Source organism: Macrobrachium nipponense, chromosome 2, assembly GCF_015104395.2.
Source record: "Macrobrachium nipponense isolate FS-2020 chromosome 2, ASM1510439v2, whole genome shotgun sequence".
Taxonomy (NCBI): domain Eukaryota; kingdom Metazoa; phylum Arthropoda; class Malacostraca; order Decapoda; family Palaemonidae; genus Macrobrachium; species Macrobrachium nipponense.
The window spans coordinates 117454116-117476850 of record NC_087201.1 but is presented as its reverse complement, the minus strand read 5'-3'; the positions used below and the strand labels follow the sequence as shown (position 1 = coordinate 117476850).

The window sequence follows — 22735 nt, the reverse complement described above, 5'->3', positions numbered from 1 at the left end:
GCCAATATGTTGCAAATTTCCCTTTTTATTTCATCGTTAATCTCCCTTCAATTTTTAGAGGGCCTATTTCTATTCTTCTTTTATTCATCTTTTTTGCGTATGAGTATAATAGTTTGGGGTTTTGCTTGATATTTATTAGGGTTTTTTCTTCCAAGTCCTGTTTTTCATTTTCTTTTGATTGTATAATCTTTTGTTCTGCATTTTCTATCTTAATTTTTAGTTCTATAACTTTCCATGCATTTTTTTTTTCTTTTTTTTTTTTTTTTGCAAGACCTTTTTTCCACTTTCTGATTTTCTAGAACAAGATCCTTCTGTCTCTTGGTATGCATGACTGATGTTTACTTTTCTTCTTCGGTATATATTTATCCACTATTTTCTCTAATATTTTATATAATATCTCAGTATTTACCCTTATGTCATCACTTACGAAAATGTTATCCCAATCTTTGTTTAATTCTTCATTTATTTCTGACCATTTTATATTTTTACTGTAGAAGTTGTATTTTCCATATCCTTCCCACTTTTTTATTTCTTGCTTATCTCTGTTTTCGCTTGCTTTGGAATGGAATGTTAATTCTATGACATTATGGTCTGAAATACTCGCATTATAAACTATTATTTCTTTAACATAATTCATCTCGTTCACAAATGCTAGGTCTAAAGTATTTTCCTTTCTTGTTGGCAGGTGATTTATTTGTTGAATGTTGTATTCTAGTAGCATATCTAATAGCTTTTCGAATTGCCTCTTATCTTCTGCACTACTATTACTCTCTTTTTTATATGTATAAGTACAACCACAATCTCCTATTCGTTCTTTCCAGTCTACGAAAGGAAAGTTGAAGTCTCCAGATAGGAGAATAGTCCAGTCCTTGTGATTTCTACATATATCATCCAATTTTTTTATTATTGTGTCAAACTCTTTAGTATTAGGGGGTCTATATATTACTATGTTCATTAATTTTTCAGATTCAAATTCTACCGCCATTAGTTCACATTCTGAGTTACTATATTTCTCATATATTTTTCCTTGTTTTTTGTCTTTCCCAGAGAGAGAGAGAGAGAGAGAGAGAGAGAGAGAGAGAGAGAGAGAGAGAGAGAGAGAGAGAGAGAGTTAACCTTAATTAAAAGTGACATGGATAGATTAGTATTGTATTTCTTTAAAATACTATCACATATGAATTTTGTAATTACAGTTATTATTATTATCATTATTATTTTTATTATTATTATTATTATTATTATTATTATTATTATTGTTTGAAAGTATTTAAAAACAAATAGTATAAGTACTATAAAAAATCTCGAGTCTCAGTAAATGAGAGAGAGGAGAAGAGAGAGATGGACCGATGAGACGAGGATGATGGAACGGAGAGAGAGGGACGAGAGGGAGAGAGAAATTTCATGAGCACTTGGTGGCAGCAACAAAACAGCTGCTTCCCCCTCCTGTCACTTAACTTGATACGTATATCTGACAGTTTAGTACCTGGAGTTAGAGAAAGAAGACTGCGATTTCCTTCATTCTTCCATAATTTTTTAAAAATTTATAAGCTAAAATCTACTAATTCACTATGGTATTTTCTTTAATGAATTGATATTATTGCTGTATAAAGGGATTTTTGACGAAGGAAAAATCTATTTCTGGGTGATTGGCTCGTGTCGCCCTATGAAAGGATCCTTAATATCATCCTTCTAGGTAAAATTAACCTAAAATTACCAGAGAAAAACAAAATTAAGAAAATGTCAGTAAAACTGACTCGCTCACTCTTAAAAAGAAGTGTCGGTATGATAATAGGGGCGAGTGTGGAACACTACCACGAGACAAACACAATTAGAACTTCCTATCAGAATCCCCCAAGAGAGAGCTGATACCAACGGGCGATGCAGCCTCTACTACTACTACTAGAGGACGCCACGGACAGCAGCGCCCCTAGCGGACATCCTTAATCTAAAACCAACTAAAATACATCTTGTCCTGCAAGGGGGGGAAATAAAACCATAAAGGGGGGGTTTCATAGGGCGACACGAGCCAATCACCCAGAAATAGATTTTTCCTTTGTCAAAATCCCTTTTCTGGGCTCAGCTCGTGTCGGCCTATGAAAGAGTACCAGAGAAACAGACAAGATGGGAAAAAGGTAACAATGAAAAACAGTGTAAAATGATGGATATAATATAAGTAAATCAATTACAGCATACAAATTAAGCACTTAAACTAACTTATACTAAACAGTAAAATAATAGAACGTTAGTAATCTTAAAGTACTTAAATGGTAATTACAGAAAATTATAGTGATGCATGTAATACAAAGAAAAGGGATTTACTTAACTTTAATTTATCAAAAACGGATACAAACTCATGTCGTCCTACCCTAGCATACAAAAATAATGGGTAGGTACACTGAAGTCCATCATTAATACAAGTATTGCAAAATATATTACAAAACACATTGTGTCCTACCCTAGCATAAAAATAAGGTAGTACAATGAAAGTTCATCATAAATACAAAAATGGTGATAATAAACAAACACCAATTGTCCTACCTAGCATAAAATAAGGGTAGGTACACTGAAGTACATTATCAGTACAAGTGTGGATGTCCCTAGCAAAAAAAAAAAATAAGGGGACAATCCACTATATGATTTCAACGGCTAAGGCTATGATATTAGAGTAGCCTGGCGATAGGGTGAGGCATGTTGGCTGATGTAGGTAGAAAGGAGACCTGGATCTATGCTACAACTACTATACAGTATCAGGGGAAAACAATGTTTCCCGCTGCTACTGCTGAAACTTTAAAGATTCCAAGGACTTTAAATAATGCCGTTTAAAGACTGTCGGGGATTTCCATCCAGTATACTTTTTAAGATCCTCAAAATTCATATGTTGAAAATAATTAATTGAGGTGGCTACTCCCCTGATATCATGTGCTTTTGGGAATGACTCAGGGTTGGCCTGTTTAATGAAGTAAAGGATTTGTTTGTCTAATACCTTTACTGACAAAGTACCACCTTTTTCTCTCATGAAGAGAGCACCAGAGGATCTTGAAGAAGTACGAGATAGAAAGGCTCTAAGAGTTGATACTGGGCAGAGAGAAGGATCCTGTGGAAGTGGGATAACCTTCCAAGGAGCCCACCTTGCAAGAGGATCCTCATTTTTGGCTAAAAAGCTACGATCCGGAGCAAGTAGAACTTCTCCTGATGGGAGGAATTCCACATGCCCCGCATCCCTGGATAGAGCCGACAGTTCTGAAATTCTGGCTCCTGAGGCTAGGCTTAATAAGAATAATGTCTTCCTCAGGAGCATTATGAATGTACAGGATGAGTTGTCAGTATCTGAAGCTAGTTTGAGGACATCATTCAAGAACCATGAAACTGTAGTAGGCCTCTGAGAAGGTCTAAGTCTAGCACAGGCTTTAGAGATAGATGTGAAATAAGATTCAGTCAGGTCTATCTGAAAACCTACTTGAAAGATTTTCTTCAAAGCCGATTATGAGTGGTAATCGTGCTAGCTGCCTAAACCTGTTTTTCAAAACAAGGACCTGAAAAAGGATATAGCCAAATTAACTGTCATGGTTGTAGTGTTCGATTCTCTCAAGAAAGATGCTAATTTTTTAACAGCTGAGTCATATTGTCTAATGGTTGACTCTCTCTTATCTGATTCTAGGAAGAGAATATTCTGTGGGTCAATATCAGCATCTTATTAGCCGCAAACTTCATGAAGTCCATAAAGTTAGGGTCTGGAGAATTCCTGAGGAAGCGAACACAGTCCTCATTTGTACTGATTGTGATAGCTTGGGATTGGGGATCCGTTGAGGTCGGAGACCCAATTCCAGAAGAAGAGGATACAGTTGCTCTTGGGCCAGTCCGGAGCAATCAGAGCTACTATCCTTTGAAAGACATTAGTTTGCTTAGGACTTTCAAGAGAAGATTCACTGGAGGAAAAATATAAATTCTCCTCCACTGATTCCAATCCAACGACAGGGCGTCCGTGGCATAAGCCAGAGGGTCCAGGTTGGGGGCCACATAGCAAGGGAGCTTGTGGTTCGCTTGTGAGGCGAAGAGATCCACTTGGAGACCTGGGACTCTCCGGCCTACCCCTGGAATGACCCGCCGTCCAGAGACCACTCTGATTCCAGAGGAACTGACCGGGACAGGGCGTCTGCTATCACATTCCTTACTCCTGCCAGGTGAGTGGCAGACAGATGCCATTGTGTTTGTTTGCTAATGCCAAAGATGGCTATCATGACATGATTCACATGCTTGGATTTGGACCCTCCTCTGTTGATGCAATGAACTACCACTGCACTGTCCAAAACTAGCCTTAGATGAGACTTCTTCGGGGGAAGCAGTCTCTTCAGAGTGAGAAATACTGCCATTGCTTCCAACACGTTTATGTGGAGCTGGCGAAATTGAACTGACCAAGTCCCTGAACCTGTTTGAACTGAGAGTATCCCCCCACCCGGACAGGGATGCATCCGTGTGAATGGTTAACACTGGGAGGGGATATTGAAGGGGTACTTTCTTGGCTAAGTTCTTTACTTTTGACCAAGGCCGTAGTTGGTTGCGGAGGATCTGTGGGATTACTGACACCAACTTGTCTCGATATTTGGAGTTTGCTCTGACCGCCAAATTCGATTTATATCTTTCAGCCTTACTTTCAGAAGGATATCTGTTACCGAAGCAAACTGAAGAGACCCTAGGATTCTCTCCTGGTTTCTTCTTGACGTTGCTTGCATTTGAGAAATTGTCTGACAGATTTTGCTATTTCCTTCCGTTTGGCCACTGGAATTGACAGATTGTGGGAAGACAAATCCCATTGGATTCCTAGCCACTGAAAACGAGATTCCGGAGTAAGTCTGGATTTCGTTTTGTTTATCTGGAACCCCAGATGTTCCAGAAAGTGAACTACCTTTTTGGTGGCTTTGAGACATTCCTCGACTGTTGGTGCCCAGATCAACCAATCGTCGAGGTATGCTGCTACCATGATTCCCTGAGCTCTCAATTGTTGAACAACCCACTTCTGCTATTTTTGTGAATACCCTGGGGGAGGGGCTACATCAGACCGAAGGGCATCACTTTGAATGAGAATGTTTGATTTCCTAGCCTGAATCCTAGGAATGGGCGGAAGTGTCTGGCTATAGGGATATGATAGTATGCTCTGTAAGATCGATGGAGCATGTGACGGCTCCACGCGGAAGTAAGGTCCTTACTTGCGAGAGGGTAAGCATCTTGAACTTGTCGCAACGCAAATGAAAGAGTTTAGCTTTGACAAGTCTAGATTACCCTTCTTTTTGTTGAGCCTTTCTTGGCACGCTGAATAAGCGACCTTGAAATTTTAGATGCTTGACTCTCGCAATAGCTCCTTTCTGAAGGAGTTCTTCCGCGTAATCTGTCAATTCCTTTGACGGTATCTGGTGGAATGATTTGAGTGGAGGAGGATCTTTGATCCAACTCCAGCCCAATCCTTTGGACACTATGCTCTGTGCCCAATTGCTGAACCCCCACCTGTGGCGGAAGAGGAACAGCCTCCCTACCTACCTGGGGAGCCTCATTGTTGATGGGCGGGTTGGCCACCACGCCCTCCTCTGAACTGTACGCTCCTCGTACCCCTTCCTGCGCCACGCTGACGAAAGTAAACCTCTAGCCCTACCTCTCGGCTGATTGTAGCCTTGAGCCCAATATGCAGGGTTGTAAGGCGGCGAGATAGCGTAGGAAGTGGATGGCTGAGATTGAGGGGGCAACAGGAGGATAGGCTGATTCTGCTTTGAACTGGCAGGTTGTCCTTGTTGGGTAACCGGGACCGCCTGCACAAATTGCTGCTGTTGCTGGAGTTTTTTTATATGGCTGGAACCTCTTACCAGCCTTCTTCGGTTTCTTACCAGCAGTGGGAACGGACTCCTGTTTCCTCTTCGAGGAAATACCCACCTAGCTCTAAGGCTCTGGTTGAGCCTAGCGGCTTCGTGGTGTACCTCGTTAACCGCGGACTCTGGGAAGAGATCCGCTCCCCACATGCTAGAGGCCAAAAGTCTATTCGGCTCATGCCTAATGGTACATTCTTGTAGACATGCTTTCGGCAGTTCCTCCTAGCCTGGAAGAAGTCAAAAGCGTCCGTTAGAACCGTCTGGAACTGAGATTTCGCCAGAATCTTGAACAGCGGTTCCGTAGCATAAGAGAGGGCAGCCATTTCCGTAATTATAAGGGAATTGAGGGACCTGCCAAAACCTGGGTTTCGCGCATCAAACTCTGCCTGGATTAGGGAATCCCGGACAGCCTTGGTAGTTTCTCGCCGAACTGGTCCATGGCGCAGTCCGGTTTGAGCTTACCAAGCGTGAACGTAGCTGGCAAGTTCTCCCACAATTCTCCGAAGGCCGGGAAGAGCGGAGAAGTAGACTCCGCCTCCCTCAACTGTGGGATGGGCTCATCCTTGAGGACTGCCTGAAGGGACTTCTCCACTAATTTCGTGGCGAACGGAAGAGAAACCTCCTCTTCCGTCGCGAAAATAGTGAAGGGACTCTTGTAGGCCTGGAGTTTGGTGTTCGTACACTCCCAGTCCTCAAGGCAGTGAACCCATTCCCGCCTGAGCATGATCTCTACTATATAGGACCGACTCCTTAGAGATCTTGTCTTCCCTCGTCAGAGCCGTTGGCGTCAGCCTAGCATAACCGATGAAAGGCTGGGTCAGACCCGGAGGGTAAAACTCGAAGTCCTCAATCCTTCGAGTTCCACACTCCGAGATAGAGATCATTCCATCCTTGAACGGAGCGTAGGCAGCTACTCTCCATGGGTTCTCCATAGAGAAAGCTGGCAAAGAGTCATATGGCGGGAGTTGAAGAATCCCAGTGCTTGACGCTGGGGAGACTGGAGGAGGAACCTGAGATAGCCCAGCTACTCGGGTACCTCATTTTCTCTCATCATGTTAGAGAGATCTTGAATTGATTGGCTAGACTGAGACAGAGTGTTTGACAACTGTGCAAACATCTGCTCAAGCGTGACCCCAGGGCGGAGATTTGCGAGCCCATCATCTCGCCCACCTGTTGCATCACCCCTGCTGAGAAAAGTAGAGGGATCAAAGGTGCTAGGACCTGCTACCCCTACCGGCGTAGCCGGAGTGGAAGCGGTGGAGGCGGGAGAAGGCACTGGCTCGGCGGGAGCGCAAGCCTTCTCCTTCGAAGCCTTGCTTCTGGAGCTCTTTGGGTGAGAAGAGCTCGGCTTTGCTTTCACCGCATCGGCATAGGAAGTCGACGACTTCCTAGCCGAAGAAGACGAAGACGACTTCCTAGAAGTTGTTCTTGGCCAGAGTCTTCGGTTCTCTCTGTCCCTTCACCTTTGGGGGTACAGAGAGGGCGGGAGAGCGGGTAGGGATCTCAGATCCACAAAGCACCTTGGAATGAAGCACTAGAAGAGGGGACAGGAGAAGATCCAGAAGCACCCAAGGAAAGACCTTGGGCGCCCGACACACCTACCTCAACCAACAAATCCTCCCCCCCTACCGCCATAGGTTCGATGTTAAGGTCCAGGGCAGCGACGTCCGGGACCGACTCCTGGGAGGCTACGACCTCAAAGGATTGTTGGAGGTCTTGATGGATGGAGGCTATCAGCGGAGCAGCGGACAAGGGGTCAACGTAACCAGTTGACTTGCCCGCGGGAAGATCTGGACGGCCAGCTTCTATCCAGAATGTAGGGCTGGCCTTTGGCGGCGTTCTTTTCCCGAAGCCGCCCACCCACGCTTTCATGGTGGCGAGGGCGACTTCCCTCACACCGGTAGCCTGAAAGAAAGGCAAGATTAGTTTCCAATGGTGGAACGGGAGGGGTTAACAAACTTACGACTAAAAGTTGTTAGTAAAATGATAAGTAAGCCTATAACGGACTTACCCCATCTCCCAGCTGACCGACCAGGGTCGTAGCAGATGGCGCAGGCTTCAGGGTGCAGACGATCATCTCGTTTATAAGAGTGGCACACAGGGGCGTGAGGACCTACTCATCATGTCCACAGGGGTCGAACAGCGTCGCGTTTACACGCTGAGGACCTGGCAGTTGGTAGCCTGTAAGTGGAAAGATACATGAGTACCAGGTAAACACTTACAGTCTAACAGATGCTCCGCTTGTGCCGGAGCGATAAAGTTAGATTAAACCAGAGCCCCGCCAAAATACGTGTGGTAACCAGGTTGGTTGTGATCTCTAGGCTATAGCTCCGCTGATGGCGGAGACACAAAAGAGAAACCCAACCAGGAGTGGTGGTAAAAGGAAACCCCACGACGAAAATGGCGGGGATGGAAATAAATTCAATCATCATATAATACAATTCATTGTAAAAATTAGGGTATATCCTTAAAATAGTGATGAAAAAATAACCTCCCTCCGCGTCTACTAGAAGAGTGCGCGGGTAAGAGACAAGCTCTCTTCCGGTAGCGGGGAGAGATGAAAGGATATAGTAGGCAAGCAACCGACCACTAGAGGGGTCCACCCCGCCCGCTAGCGGAGCCAGTAACCCATAACCAAAGGTGCCCCGGCTGCGACGGAAGGCTCCTTTCGTTATAGCGAGGCAGGTGGCTGAGCAACTGGGGAGGGGGGGGGAGGTCTCGGAGAAGAAACACGGCGGGAGCGAGAGAGAGGGGGAGATGGGATGGCCTACTCCTCCCCGCCTCACCAACTACCGCATGGAGACTCGGTACCTCATGAGTGGTCGTCCTATACCCCCTGCTGGGAGGAACCCCTGGCCGCCTCAGAGAAGTGGTGAGAAGGCAACTGAGGTTGTCATGACAACCAAGGGGTCCCCCCAGCTCCTCCCTATACCATAAGGGGAGGGCGGGGATAGGGTAAGGTGCGATGGGACACGTGACCGCTAGTGGCCTAGGCCGCCGAGCAACACAACCGTGAGATGGCCACGTGAACCAGTCTGTACCAAGACAAGGAACAAGCACCTAGGCTAGCCTAACACCCTAAATGTAATAAATAATACATCGAAAAGATGGAAAAGACACTTTTAGTAAAAGAGAAAGAAGCCCAGGAGGAGGCAGACTGTTCCAAGAAACAGAGGCCTACTCGGAGCCAGCGATAGCCGATGAAGAGCAAGAGCCGGGATGCTGGCCGGAATAACAAAATAGCCCTAAATACCAAACTAAGAGAAATGGTAGGAGGGCTGAACTAGCTAAAACTCGATGTAAAAACAATGAACGTAATAAAGTAAGCCATAAGTATAAGAAGTCCAGTATGGAGGACCAGGAATTCTTACGAGGCAGCATGGCGCCGCACGAGACAACCAGGGAACCGTATATGACCTATTAAGAGGAAAATACAGGTACCCGGAAGATAAAATTGTGGTAAAATATTACTTATGAGTTACTTAACTTAGCCGTGGCAATAGCTGAGCGTTCCCGGTCCATGGTAGAATACAGTGGTAAATCCAGAAATAGCACAGCACAAGAAAAATGGCGACTTGTCGATAGCGCTAAAAATTAAGGATGTCCGCTAGGGGCGCTGCTGTCCGTGGCGTCCTCTAGTAGTAGTAGTAGAGGCTGCATCGCCCGTTGGTATCAGCTCTCTCTTGGGGGGATTCTGATAGGAAGTTCTAATTGGTGTTTGTCTCCGTGGTAGTGTTCCACACTCGCCCCTATTATCATACCGACACTTCTTTTTAAGAGTGAGCGAGTCAGTTGTTTACTGACATTTTCTTAATTTTGTTTTTCTCTGGTAATTTAGGTTAATTTTACCTAGAAAGAATGATATTAAGGATCCTTTCATAGGCCGACACGAGCTGAGCCCAGAAAATTAATATTAATATTTACAAATAGTAAAATCATTTATTTATCATACAAAAAAAAAACATACATCTTTGTAGGAGAGAGAGAGAGAGAGAGAGAGAGAGAGAGAGAGAGAGAGAGAGAAGAGAGAGAGAGAGAGAGAGAGAGAGAGAGAGAGAGAATTATTATTTTTATTATGTGATATCATTTAAACTTATTAAACTTATTAATACAGTATTAATCAAAATTAATTTGAAAATTAGTAAATCATTTTTGTATCATAAAAATGTATTTAGTCATGAAAATAAACATCAAAATACACTAATTAGTGATTATTTTCATAGAAAAATTCTGCGAATGGGCGAGTCCGTCCGCGAATAATTTCTAGATAGGTTCAAAGAAAAATCTGCGAATGTGTGAGTCCGCGAATCCGGAGAACGCGAATACGGGGGGACCACTGTATTATGAATGTTTCAGGCCTAGATAGCCAGTAGTATTCCCTATAGTGATATATATAAAATATGTAGTTAGTAATTGATTATTTATCAATTATTTTCATGAAAGTATTTAGTAACCGAGAGTACCAAATGCGCCGGCATCTCGCATCCTGTCTGTCATCTGGCAAATCCCTTCACCTCCCAAACCTAACGCCAATTCTCTCCTATTACTCCTCTGATCTTTGTCATTTGCTCCTGCGCCTGGCTCCATCGCTTCCTTCCCATGCCTTTGCCAACTTTTATTTCGATTATCATGAATTACCAATGTAACAGAGAAGTGTTGTGCAGTGGAGGAGGCGGCTACTTGTCCCTCGATTCTCCTAGACAAAGGTCACTGTCCCGCTCCCCCCGCACCTGGGAGAAGACATACTGGAGGTCCAAGGGAGGTCGGAGGATTACATACAGGTAGTCACTCCCTCAGTCGAACCTGTTGCTTGTCAGTCCCAGGTATCGACAGACAGCCGCTGGAAAGGCGTCTTTCTGGATGTGTGTTAGAGGAGGTAACTATCTGTTCCTTCGGATCTCCTAGACTTAAAGTGACTGTCCAGCTCCTTCTCACGGCCAATAACTGCCTAGGAGAGTTCTTACTGGTATTCGAAGGGAGTCTGAGGGGTTTGCCCCAACAGTCAAACACGTCATGAGTTTATAGGTTTTGACCAAACGCCATTGAACGGCGTAGCTTAGTGTACAGTTGTCATCCTATTCCAATGGTTCATTACCTAACAGATCACGTCGATGGTGTGAATCTTAAGTGTTTCGACCTCTGAAGAGGTATTATTCAGTCGATGAAGCCTTGTACCCTTGCAGTCATGTTTGTCTGATGAAGCGTTGTACCCTTGCAGTCATGTTTGTCTGACTTCTCAAAGTCGATGTTCGACTCGAGACTCAGTTGATCCAACTCTCCGTTGATTTTCAACTCATCAATTTTTTATTTGGCTGATTTGACTCAAAATCGGTAAACTTGCGACTTCACTGTTCTGACTATCAATTTCCAACTCATGACTCGGCTGATGCGACTCACAATCGATGTTCGACTCACGACTCGGCTGATTCGACTCTCAGTCGATTTTCGACTCGCTACTCGGCTGATTCAACGGAAGGGAGTCTGATGGGGGTTTTTTCCCCTCAGTCGAACTTGTCATACTTTATTAGATTTCGACTGAATGGCACTGGAAAAGCGTTTAGTGAGTGGTGCTCAGTAGGCATCAGATTAAAGGACAGTCACTTATTATTGAACGCCCTGCGCTAGCGCCTAGACATTGGAAGCATCATAAGCGAATTTTTGCTTCCGATAGCCGTTCTCCACAGGCGTTTGCAGTAGGTATGTCAACTGGCTTGCCTTCACAATGCTCTTAAAGGTGGGGACACAGACTTGACCGCTGTAGTAGAAGTGAATTAGAATTCTGCTCCTGCGTTTGTTTATTTGAGCCTTCTCAAATACTTTTATCATAGACACCCATCAGAATAGTGCCGATTCTTATGATGAGCACCAGGTATTAACGCCTAGCCGCTCGAATCTCCCTCGTATCGGGCGTTTTTTGTCAACCGTCAATCCCATACAGGCGCTTTGCGCCATACAAGACGTCCACTCCCTTGTTTCAGCTCTCTCGGCGTTTTCCACGCCTGACCTGTCACCATCTGTTGGAAGTCTGGTGCTGCCTGTTCATCTTCTTCGACACTAGGGGATCTTTTGTTAGCCACCATTCGAACAGGTTTCGATCGCTAAGACAGATGCGTGGCGAGAAATGGCAAGTTCTCGCAAACTTCTGATGCACTCAATCTACTTGGCTCTCTCGTGTTCCCACAATCGAACCAGTTGTAGGTAGAGAGAGAATGCTTCGTTTGGTGGGTGAAAACCTCTGCTCTTCCTTCAGGAAGCATCTTTTTCGCGTAGGGAAATATGTTTTCCTAAGCCTTTGGTTTGCTATCATCACCACAAGTTGATGGCGTGAGTTATCGCCCGCTCCCGCTAGCTCTGAGAAGAGAGGCCAAGGACAGTCATCCTCTTTCCCTCTACTTCCCGGGTTACAGAACTCTATGGATTATACTCCCCAGATTTTGGAGGCAAGAAACTGTGTTCATGGTTCGATCTTCGGATTTCTCCGGTGTTCCCGTTTTTGGAGAGCAACCAGATTGGCATGAACCAGTTGTCATCGGTGCCCTGTTTTCACAGTAGAAGCTTTCCTTTGGGATAACTTCACCTTTGCTCTCTTCATTAATAAGGAAGGTCTGCTTCCAGTCCTTATCCTTTTTCTCATCGAAGTGAAGAACTAGGCCGACACTTGATCGACAGGAGCCTACGAATATATATACTTGAATATTCTCCTCGCAACATACGTCCGTTGTCAGTTGTACCGTTTTAGTACAGGCGTATACATGTAAGTTAATTCTTCTGGCGTGTAATCAAGACAAAAATAGTACCATCTCTTAGTTTCCTGAAACTCAGGACAGCCTTTCGGGCCTCCCAAGAGTTTCCGATTTTGGTTATGATAAGACTAGTGGTATTGTTTTGGCAACAACACCACAGGGTTGGCATTTTCACCGAACAAGAGGGTTTTTTCTTTCCCTCTTGTTTCGGTTTACATATAGGTGATCGAGGGTATCTGTTGTACACTCGATAGCTCTATAAGATGAAGGCATTCCAATGCTGAATGTGCTACCAGACAACTCAACCTCAGAGACAAGTAAGGAGCAGAGTACAGGCAGTCCCTGGGTTACGACGGGGTTCCATTCTTGAGATGCATTGTCAGCCGGAACATCGTCAAAAATTGTAAGAAAACCTTACTTTTAATACATTGGGTGCACTAAAAACTCTGTAAATGGCATTCTTATTACATTTTTCATCAAAAAACCCTCAAATATTGCTTATTTTGCATTTTTGGGGTCATATTTCTTCTGCCAGATCAGCGTTGTAAGCATCGTAACCCTGGAACGTGTCGTGAACCTGGAAATAATTTCTGATAAATATAATTGAAAAGCGTAACCTCGGAACGTCGTAAGCCAGGGAGTTCGTCGTAGTATTGTTTCTCCTCTATGGAGGGTTAACTTCTAATTCGGATCTCTGCCTGGCCATCACAGACTTTAAGTCTCTTGTTGGCTCTGGATTCTCACTTATGGTTGATATTTTGTGCTCCACAGTTGCCATTGCGAGAATCATCAGATAGAGATGTCTCATTAGACTCATTTCTTTCTGTTTACCCACGGTACAACAGAAGTTTTTAAGCCTTTTGCTTCGTCACAATTGATCCATAGGCCACTTTTATGATTTAGAATGATTTTTCAGGCAAACACCGCAGTTTTGTTTTCCATGATCTTTTTTCTAATTTGTAAAGTTCTCAATTACTAGTTGTTCATCCCGAATTGGAGTGTGGTTGAAAAGAAGAGTTCCTCCCAGAACCTGTCTCTTCCTCTGTCTAAACGTGTTGTCTTTTAGTTTATATGGACTTCATGTTTAAGACAGTATTGTCAAGTGTTTTTTGGCCTACTTTGCAGCAAAGCTAAGAATGTAAGAACAGCCTTTATTTCCTTAGTTTTCAGGTGTTATCTGCCATCAAGCTACCGGAGGCATAAGTGATCTGTGCTCAATATTTATTTTATGTAGGTTTAAAAAAAAGTGTTGAAAATTTTCAATACCTCGAGACCAATTTTAGTGACTGGCATGGCATCATAGAAGGAAGCACAGGATATTCTCCGATTATCTCTTCACCTTTTCAGTAAGGTGCTGAGTTTGGGGAGTCAGGGGGTACAGCATACCTGGAGCACCCACCACTCTCAGTGGATGGGTCTTGACTTTATTTCAGTGTAAGCGTTAGTGTTTTCTGGTTGTTTTATTTTGGTGCTAACGCCCAGGGCAAGGGCTGGCACCTATCACACTTTGCTAGCCTTAGGAGCATTCCCCTCGCTGCAAAGTTTCCCCTAAGTAGGAGGCAACACTTGGCTCTGCCGCCACGCCACTACAAGTTAAGATGATCGCCAACCAGAGGCAGTGTTCATCTGCATAGATCTCTTAACTAATAGAAATGACAAGTGTTGTTTTTTCAATGCTAGCAACTTCCTATTTTCAAATTCATTACATGACGTAATGCTTTGGAGTAGAATATGTCCATGACCCCACCTCCTTTCAATGTGGAGTCAGCTATATAATTACTGGGTGAGTCTCATATACAAAAATGATATTTTTGTAATAAAATAAGGTTTTGTATATACTTACCCAGTAATTATATGATCAGAGCCAACCCGCCTCCCCTCTGATGGACATTATGCATGAAACAGAATAAAGTGCTTTGCTACATTGTTCCTAGTATTGCTGTTGGGGGACGGCATTGAACAATCGAAGCGCTACCCACGAAATTTGAATTATGATGCCGAACATTGGAAACTATAGCTATATAATTACTGGGTAACTATATACAAAACCTTATTTTATTATAAAAATATAATTTTTATCCTGTTATCTCTTTGCTTTGAAGTAAGGCATTGAGTTTGAGAGAGCCTGGGGGTTATAATATACCTGGAGTACCCACCAGTCTGAGTGGATGGGTTGTGATTCTTTCTTTTCGGTGTAGGAGACTGCATTGTCTTGTGTTTTATATTGGTACTGTGCCCAGGCAAGGGCAATTGTGTATGCTTTGACAGTGATCAGGCATCTCCTCTACTGAGACCTCCTCTTAAGTAGAGGCAACTCATGGCTCAGCTACCACATCAGTACATGAGCACTAACCAGAAGCAGTATTCACCTGCAGTAGCTCTCATACCAGGTACGAAATGAAATGAAGAGCATTGTTTTAATGCTAGCAATTTTTTTATTTCAAAGTCGTTACCATGCCTTAATATGTTTTGGAGTAGAGTATGACTATGTAACCCATCCCCCATTCAATGTGGGATTCAGCTATGTAATTACTTGGTAAGTCACTTAATGTAAATGATATTTTCATAATAAAATTAAGTTTCATGTACGTATACTTACCAAGTAATTACAGAATCAGAGCCTGCCTGCCCTCCCCTTAGATAGACATAAGGGCACAAACAGATTGAAGTTTTCTGCTAAGTTGTTTCCAGTATTCACGTAAGTGGGTATGCTTGTCACCTACACTAAACAATTGACATTGTCATGTGGTAGGGTGGGTGGGATGTGAAAGATTGCTGGCTCTTTTATGGCCCTTGACACTGCAATTTGACTTGGATTTGCCAACTACCAGTGATCAGAAAAGGTGAGTCCTTTAGTGAATAATTAAGATAATCAACTTGGGATGCGTAAACCAGGTGTCCACTTAATACATATAATTCACTAAAGGGAATCAAAAGAAATATAAAGGAGCTAGCAATAGAGCCCCATGGCGCACTCAATTACTGTACTAAATGACAATCTCAAGACAATGTGCCACAATACTTCAGCCATGTACAACAAAACCACACTGGTTAAAATAAAAATATAGAAATGGAAATAGGCTCCCTGAAAGGGATTGGTACATGGGGAATATGTTGAATGCTCTTCACACTGGATTCTGGGAAAGCTTGACCACTGGCAGTGGCAACAAAGTGGCACAGTTGATCTACTGATGACACACACAACAGGCACTCGCACACTGATTTTGATTTGCAATGCAGGAATCGTTGTTTTACATGGGAATTACAAGTGAGGTCAACTATTAGGTATGGAAAACACCAGACAAAACTGGAAACCTTCAGCAAATAAATAGACACAAATCAATTACAAAATCTAGCACTGAAATAATGTAATATGTACTCTACATTAACTGGCGTTCCAATATTTATGGAAACAATTTGCAATGAAGTTTACCAGAGGTCACACTACGGACATCTCTGAGGGAGATTGCAAAGTTAGGGGTTTGGAGAATAGAAGAATAGCCAGAAAATGAGTAAAAGAAATGGTGAGAGCAAGCTACAACTTCCATTCACTTTACCTTTGTCCGTGGACAAAACGTGTAGAATAGAGCCACTCTGCAGGGTGCTGGAACTTCACTGGAAATTGGTGTTGCAATCAGTCCAAACCCAGGGAGAATGTGGTGAGCTTTTGGTTACGAGTTTGCACAGAGATCCAACAATGGTTGTTTGCTCTCCCAACCATTACAGGTGTGTGTCTATTACAGGGTTGTCTAGTAAAGGACTTCTCACCAAGTTCTTTGGTGGGTAACGGGTTGCTTACACGGACAGACTAATGACCAACAGCATAGTCTGCTGATTCATGTGTCCTCTACACAAATCTTAATTGGTGTCCATCTTAAGGTTGGGAAAAAATCCTAAAATGACTTTCAGGATGTATGTTCCATTATTTCACTAAAATTACATGTGGGAAACATCACTTTTGGGACTTTATGACAGATGCAAGGGGGATGCATTTCTCAAAGCTACTTTACTTTTTGTAAGTTTCAAAATTTCTAAGTCATTTGAGGGAAGGAAAAGAGAGAGAACAAATGCAAAATATTGAAATTTGTGACAGTGCTACCGCATTTTTTTAAATAAAAGGCAGCTGCACGAGTTGGAAACTGTTGCTATGTAATTTCTTGGTAAGTACAAATATATGAAACTTAATTTTATTAATGAAACTTAATTTTATTATTAAATGTAATTTTGTAATTCAGGGTTTGGTTTAACCACTCAGACAAGAGAAGTATGCATTGTCAGACTATATTTTGTAACTATTTGATAAAACAAAATATGTAATTTTTGTGTAGACTAGCAAGATTTGTTTAATTATGTTCAGTATCTAGCAAGTTTTGTTTGATTATGTTCAGCATCTCGAGTTTGGGTTTCAATTCTTTTTAACTTACATTTTTTCTGGAGTCTTGTGTTTTTCAACCTAATCATCAGTGTTCACTTTTACTCAGGCCTTATTATAGAATTGAAGAGGATCAATAATATAATCAGCATCTTGAGTTTATTTCCAGTCTTGTGTTTTTTTAACCCAATCATCAGTGTTCATATCTGTTACTCATGCCTTATTATAGCTTTCAGAATTGAAGAGGATCAATAATATAATGCAGGAAAATGAATTCTTTGCCTTGAACACCTTAAAGATACCAGTCAAGGCCAACTCAGTTTTAGCTGAAATGTTGGAAGAAGAACAGAAAAATCAAGGAGCTTGTGGTGAGGGACCAAGAAGCATTAGTAGTGCCCGTGCTGCCCTTCTTGGTACTCGAAGCATCGGTAGTTGTAGCGAGTATGAGAGCGATTCAGAGATGCATGTAGGTTACATTAGTATTGATCGCATCTTGAGAGATACACGAACGAAGAGGGAAGCAAAGCGTTTTCTAGATACAATGCAGAAGGACTTGGCTGAAATTCGTGCCAAAACAAACACTTACAAAGACACTTTAGATGAGGCTGCTGCAGCTCTTAATGATTTACGCTTTCGTCCTTTAGATCCATCCGGCAGTGATTATTCAGGTGCAGATTGGGGTCTAAACTGGTGGAAGATATTATTAATAGGACTTATTATACTTATAGGTGTTCCATTAGGATTTATATTTTTTTATTTCAAGAACAATAGTTCATCCTAGAAATCTATTTTTATCAGTTAACAGAGTGCTCAGTTTTGTAATAAACAAAGTGAGCTTCCTTTGATGAACAAGGTTGTACGAAAAGTATGTTGTATTAAAATTCTTAAAGAAGTAGATTGAATCAGAATTAGGACCAAACTATTTTGTTATTTGTAAAATGTGGAGAATTCTTGTTGTGTGATATTTTTTAAAGAAGTTTATATGTATTATGAATACCTTTTGTATAGAAGCTTGTTGTCTATTTTTATATACCATATTGAACTCTCAGATTTTTTTATTGAAGCTGTACTCTGTCTGGTGTCAGTTAGTGCCGTATCTAGTGTTTCTTATAAAGGGAATGCATGGTTTTAGGTCAGTTGTTTTACATCTAAAATCCAACCAGATAGAAGACTTAGGTATAAGTCATGATTTTGTACAGTGTTATTTTAGCTAATATTTATAATGATTTTTCAGTATGATACTTTTGCTGTTTAGAAGATATTTTTGCCTTTTTAAGGTAGCACTAGTAGGTTTGTTTTATAATGTAGAGGCCTATAAATTTTGCACTATTTATTCTGTTTTTTCGGGAGCATTGGTTTGCGAGTGATATGTTATTGCATTGTGCTATATATGAACTTTGGCAATCATTGCCATTCCTAACTGAGTTTTTATTTTCTTGATTTTTTATTTTTATTTTGCATTAGAACCTAACCTTACCTTACAGTTTTATCAAATGTGTTTTATTTGCAGCATTTCAATCAGTCTGTTAAGACTTCAGTAGAATTTCATGGATTGTCATCAAAATTTGTAATTCCACATAAGGAACATTTGCAATGTGTCTCCATACTATTAGCGTTCAGTCTTTTATGAAGGTGCCGTAACTTAGAAATGAAAAGCCAAAAAATATAGTTTGGTGTCTGACAATAGGGAGATTAAAGTTCAAAGTCTATTTCTGTTGTGTGACCAGGGTAATCCATGGATTTATACATGTTTTTATGCCCTTAGGAGATGCAGTCAACAGTTTTTGTAGTTGGGGGTTGTAAGAGTAAAGGTCATCCTTAGAAGTTTTTACTATAGGTGATGTAAATGAGATGATAATTTTTATTACAATTTTGTTGGACAGGTGCCACCTGCAGATTAAAAAAAAAAAATTCTGACAACTGGGAAGGTTTTATTAACAGTATTGAAAAAAAAATTTGTTTGAAGTTGGCAATTCAGATTTCTCATGTTTAACACTGCAGAACATCATGTGATTAGCAGATGCCTTAGTATTTAAAGACTACTTTTATATTATGGTGTTCTGGTCAACAAGCCTTTTCTTGAGTGAAACAAAACTCAAAAGGCTGCGTTTTATACTTGGTAAACCATTGCTAAATTGTTATGGAAAGGTGTCACAGTAGTATGTATACGTTAACGTGAAATGTCACCTGTAAGCGCTCGATTCACTGTGGAAGAATTTTCAGACCTTTTTGTCTTCATCTGGAGCCCAAGCTTCACTTTATAGGTGAACTGTTGATATTGGAAATGGACGTTACTATATTTACAGTGTAAATATTATTTAATGAAATATCCTAGTATCTCATCTCTTGTCGAGTGTACAGTGTATATTTTGTACAGCATTGCATTTGTTGTGTAAAGGTTGTCTGATAAAAAATAACTAAAGCTTAATGACTCAGGTGTGTAAATTTACATCATTGGTTACTTCTTTGTGCCCAGTATTAGCAGTATTTTTCTTATCTGTAAGAGAGAAAATTGGTTGTTCATTTGACATGCAAAATTATGCAAAATGAACTTTAAAATTTCAAAAGTAATTGACAAGATTTTATGTATCCCAATTTACACTTAGAATAACTGTTGAGCAGTTGATGTTTTGTCATCAGTGTGCCCACTTTGCACCAAACATCTTCATTTGATATGAAAAAATGTTTCAAACTTATTGCAAGTCATTTGAAAGTTTTGTAATGATTGTTCATTTTATCTAGGCTTGGACCCAGCCAAATTCTATTTTTATCCCAATCTCAAGGTTAATTCAAGATGAATTTGGTAGTCTTGTATACTAGGGAAAATGATACACACACACTTGATGACAAGTGGTTACTCGGAGTTAAAGCCAATAGGTGTACTGTTATATTAAGTGTAATCCCCCCCACCCCCCCCCCCCCCCCCCCCCCCCCCCCCCCCCCCCCCCCCCCCCCCCCACCCCCCCCCCCCCCCCCCCCCCCCCCCCCCCCCCCCCCCCCCCCCCCCCCCCCCCCCCCCCCCCCCCCCCCCCCCCCCCCCCCCACCCCCCCCCCCCCCCCCCCCACCCCAAGTCAAGGCAGGTCTCACGCTTGCTATGTGGAAATATGCAATTCTCAGTTTGTGAAATTCAGTGATTGTTCCTTTTCCGCCACAGCCAAGCTTGATTCTCATTGTAGCTTTCTGTGATTTCAGTCATCCATCCTTCAAGAGGGATGGATTTAACCTGAGCTAGATATGCATGTCTTTATGAGCTTGCATTATTTCTGGACAACCATTTGTATTGAATTGTCTGTAAGTTGGTTTTTAATATGTTGTGCATAATTTTTTTTAATTATCAAAACTTAGGAAGTTATTAAACTTTGAAATATGACAAATTTTCCAAGAAAATTTGTATTTTTCATAGCTACAACCTGAGGTCTTAACAATAGGATAATTTCTAGGGCCTAGCTGGATCCAATTAATTGCAGGTGAAAGCGAGGAATCTTGTGAGATCTGGCAACACATTCGTATATCGGGTGAAAAGTGGTCAAGGACCAAGCACCCATGCCACAGCTGGCAGTCTTTCCCAACCCAGGATGTTTTAGCAAGACAGAGGAGCGGGTAGAGGTGGGCAGTACAACGTTAAGACCTCAGGTTTGTAGCTATGAAAAATACAAATTGTCATAGAAAATTTGTCATATGTTCATACGTGAACAAACCTTCGGTCTTAATACTTACACTTGGAGGGAGGTACAGACATCCTTAAACCAGCTAGGGGCCTACCCACCAGTCCAGCTCCAGAAGAAATATCTTTCGGAGAGAACTGATGCCCGTGAGAAGCTAGATACATTGACATCCAACCACTCAGACACCGAGTGACGTACAATGATATAAGGGAGAATCATTGTATAAGGAACTAAAGAGAAACTTAGACTGTCCAATAACAAACCAACACAACAGGGTTTGTTACCACTCCCTACTCCCCTTTGCCAAGGAGGGTTGGTTATTTGCATACCAAGCAGCCAACTATCGGTATGACGACCTTACTCACCTGTATCAGACCAGTCCAGCGAATGGCGTGTCTTATTCCTCAACCCGCCTGAAGGACGAAGGAAAGGTACAAGAGAAAGAAAGAGATCAGCGAACTCGCTCATTCTCTCACACACACAATCATCTTTGGTAAGATACAAATGTGCCCTGTTAAGGGCAATGACGAGTTACACAATCTATCAAGGTACCTCAGCAAACGGATCCCCTGAGCATGGGCCCAACTTGACACGAAAGAGAAGACCCATGTGAACACTTGAGGGGCTGTGATCAGCCCAAAGCACACTGAACCTCGTTTTCCTGATTAAATGATTCAAGGTGGATAAGTCAATTACAGGCCTCCAACCTCCTGACGCTTTGGGCACCAAGATGATGTGACTGTAAAACTCCGGAGACAGACGCACCACTTCCTCTATCGTATCCTTGTCCAGCATCTTTTGCACTTCCTCCCGGAGAGCCAAGAACTTCAGAGAAACTGGTGGAAACACCCTCTTGAACAGAGGCTTGTCCGAGAGCAGGGGAGAGAAGTCGAATGGCAGTAAATACCACACCCGAAGGACATCTTCTACCCACTTCTCTGCCTCACAACTCCGCCACTTGGCCCACCAGGCACCCCCCTACCCGTGGCACAGGAGAGGGAGAGGTGCCTAACCTACCGACGACCCCCTTTACCTCTGCCCCTGGGGCCCATTCTCAACTTAAAGGAGCAGGAGCGAAGGGGATGTTGGTCCTCTGACCTAGACTGGGACGAATGGGGAGGTCTTGCCGAAACCAAACTCCTTGCCGGCCTACCAGACAGGGGAGGAGGAGGAGACTGACTTAGACACAGCCTGATAGTATGTTGGTTGTAAATGGAATTTTACAAAGAAAAGTGCAAAGAAGTATTAGAAAAAACATGTAAAAGTAAAAAAAATTTTACTGAATCTTTAGTCACTGTAAATTTACATTAAAATTTGTCAACAAATATGCTAAGAATTTATTATTGATTTTATTTCTTATGTTTTGATATTGTGTGAGCGGTAAATATAATTATACAAAATAAAATAAAATTTATGTATTTGTAAATTTTGTCAACTTATATGTTTTTTCTATCATTTTGTAAAAGAGGCCCCACAATACAATGGGTTGTAAATAGTAATTTTTAACTTCTCGTGGAAGGTAGGGAAAAATTTCTAGAATTTTTTTTTCTTTCACCATGTAAAATTGCATATTTTCTTCTTTCCATTGATGTGTTTCTTTCGTAAATTGACTGAGCTCAAAGTTTACCCAGGCTGAGGAGCTGCATATCGATATATTTACCCATCCAGCAAGGGTTAAAGGAACAGGTTCCTATTTGTGCAGCAAATATTCTTAATTAGGCAGGATACCCACACACGGCATAATTTGCACCAATGGTTGGCAGAGGGGAGTGCTCCAAACTATATATACTGCTGCCAAGTTGCCCAATGGCCCGTCAGGCACCCCACTGATGGTAAAGAGGGGGGGTTGCTGCACCCCCTCTGTTAACCCCTTATGTTAAGACCTCGGGTTTGTTAGTCATGAAAAAACCAAATTAAGGAGACTAAATACATCACAAGGCAGTGCGCGGTCTCTGACCAGCTATCACCTTGTACATGCAGGAGTTGCCAGATCTCACAATCTTTTATTGTTTTAACCGGTTACCAGCTAGTGCATGGAAATATCCTATTATTAAGATTTCAGGTTTGTTAGCTATGAAAAATACAAATTGATTAAAAAA

The 22735-nt window shown here is 42.1% G+C and overlaps 1 protein-coding gene across 1 annotated transcript in view; it reads left to right on the top strand.

The window, feature by feature from the left end:
* LOC135220930 (lysM and putative peptidoglycan-binding domain-containing protein 3-like) overlaps positions 1-19401 on the top strand; it is an 89602-nt gene extending 70201 nt beyond the window's left edge. The window contains exon 3 of the mRNA XM_064258590.1: positions 17200-19401. Coding sequence (XP_064114660.1) covers positions 17200-17751 — 552 coding nt within the window. The 3' untranslated portion in view covers positions 17752-19401. The remainder of the gene's footprint in view (positions 1-17199) is intronic.
* The last annotated feature ends 3334 nt before the right edge of the window (positions 19402-22735 follow it).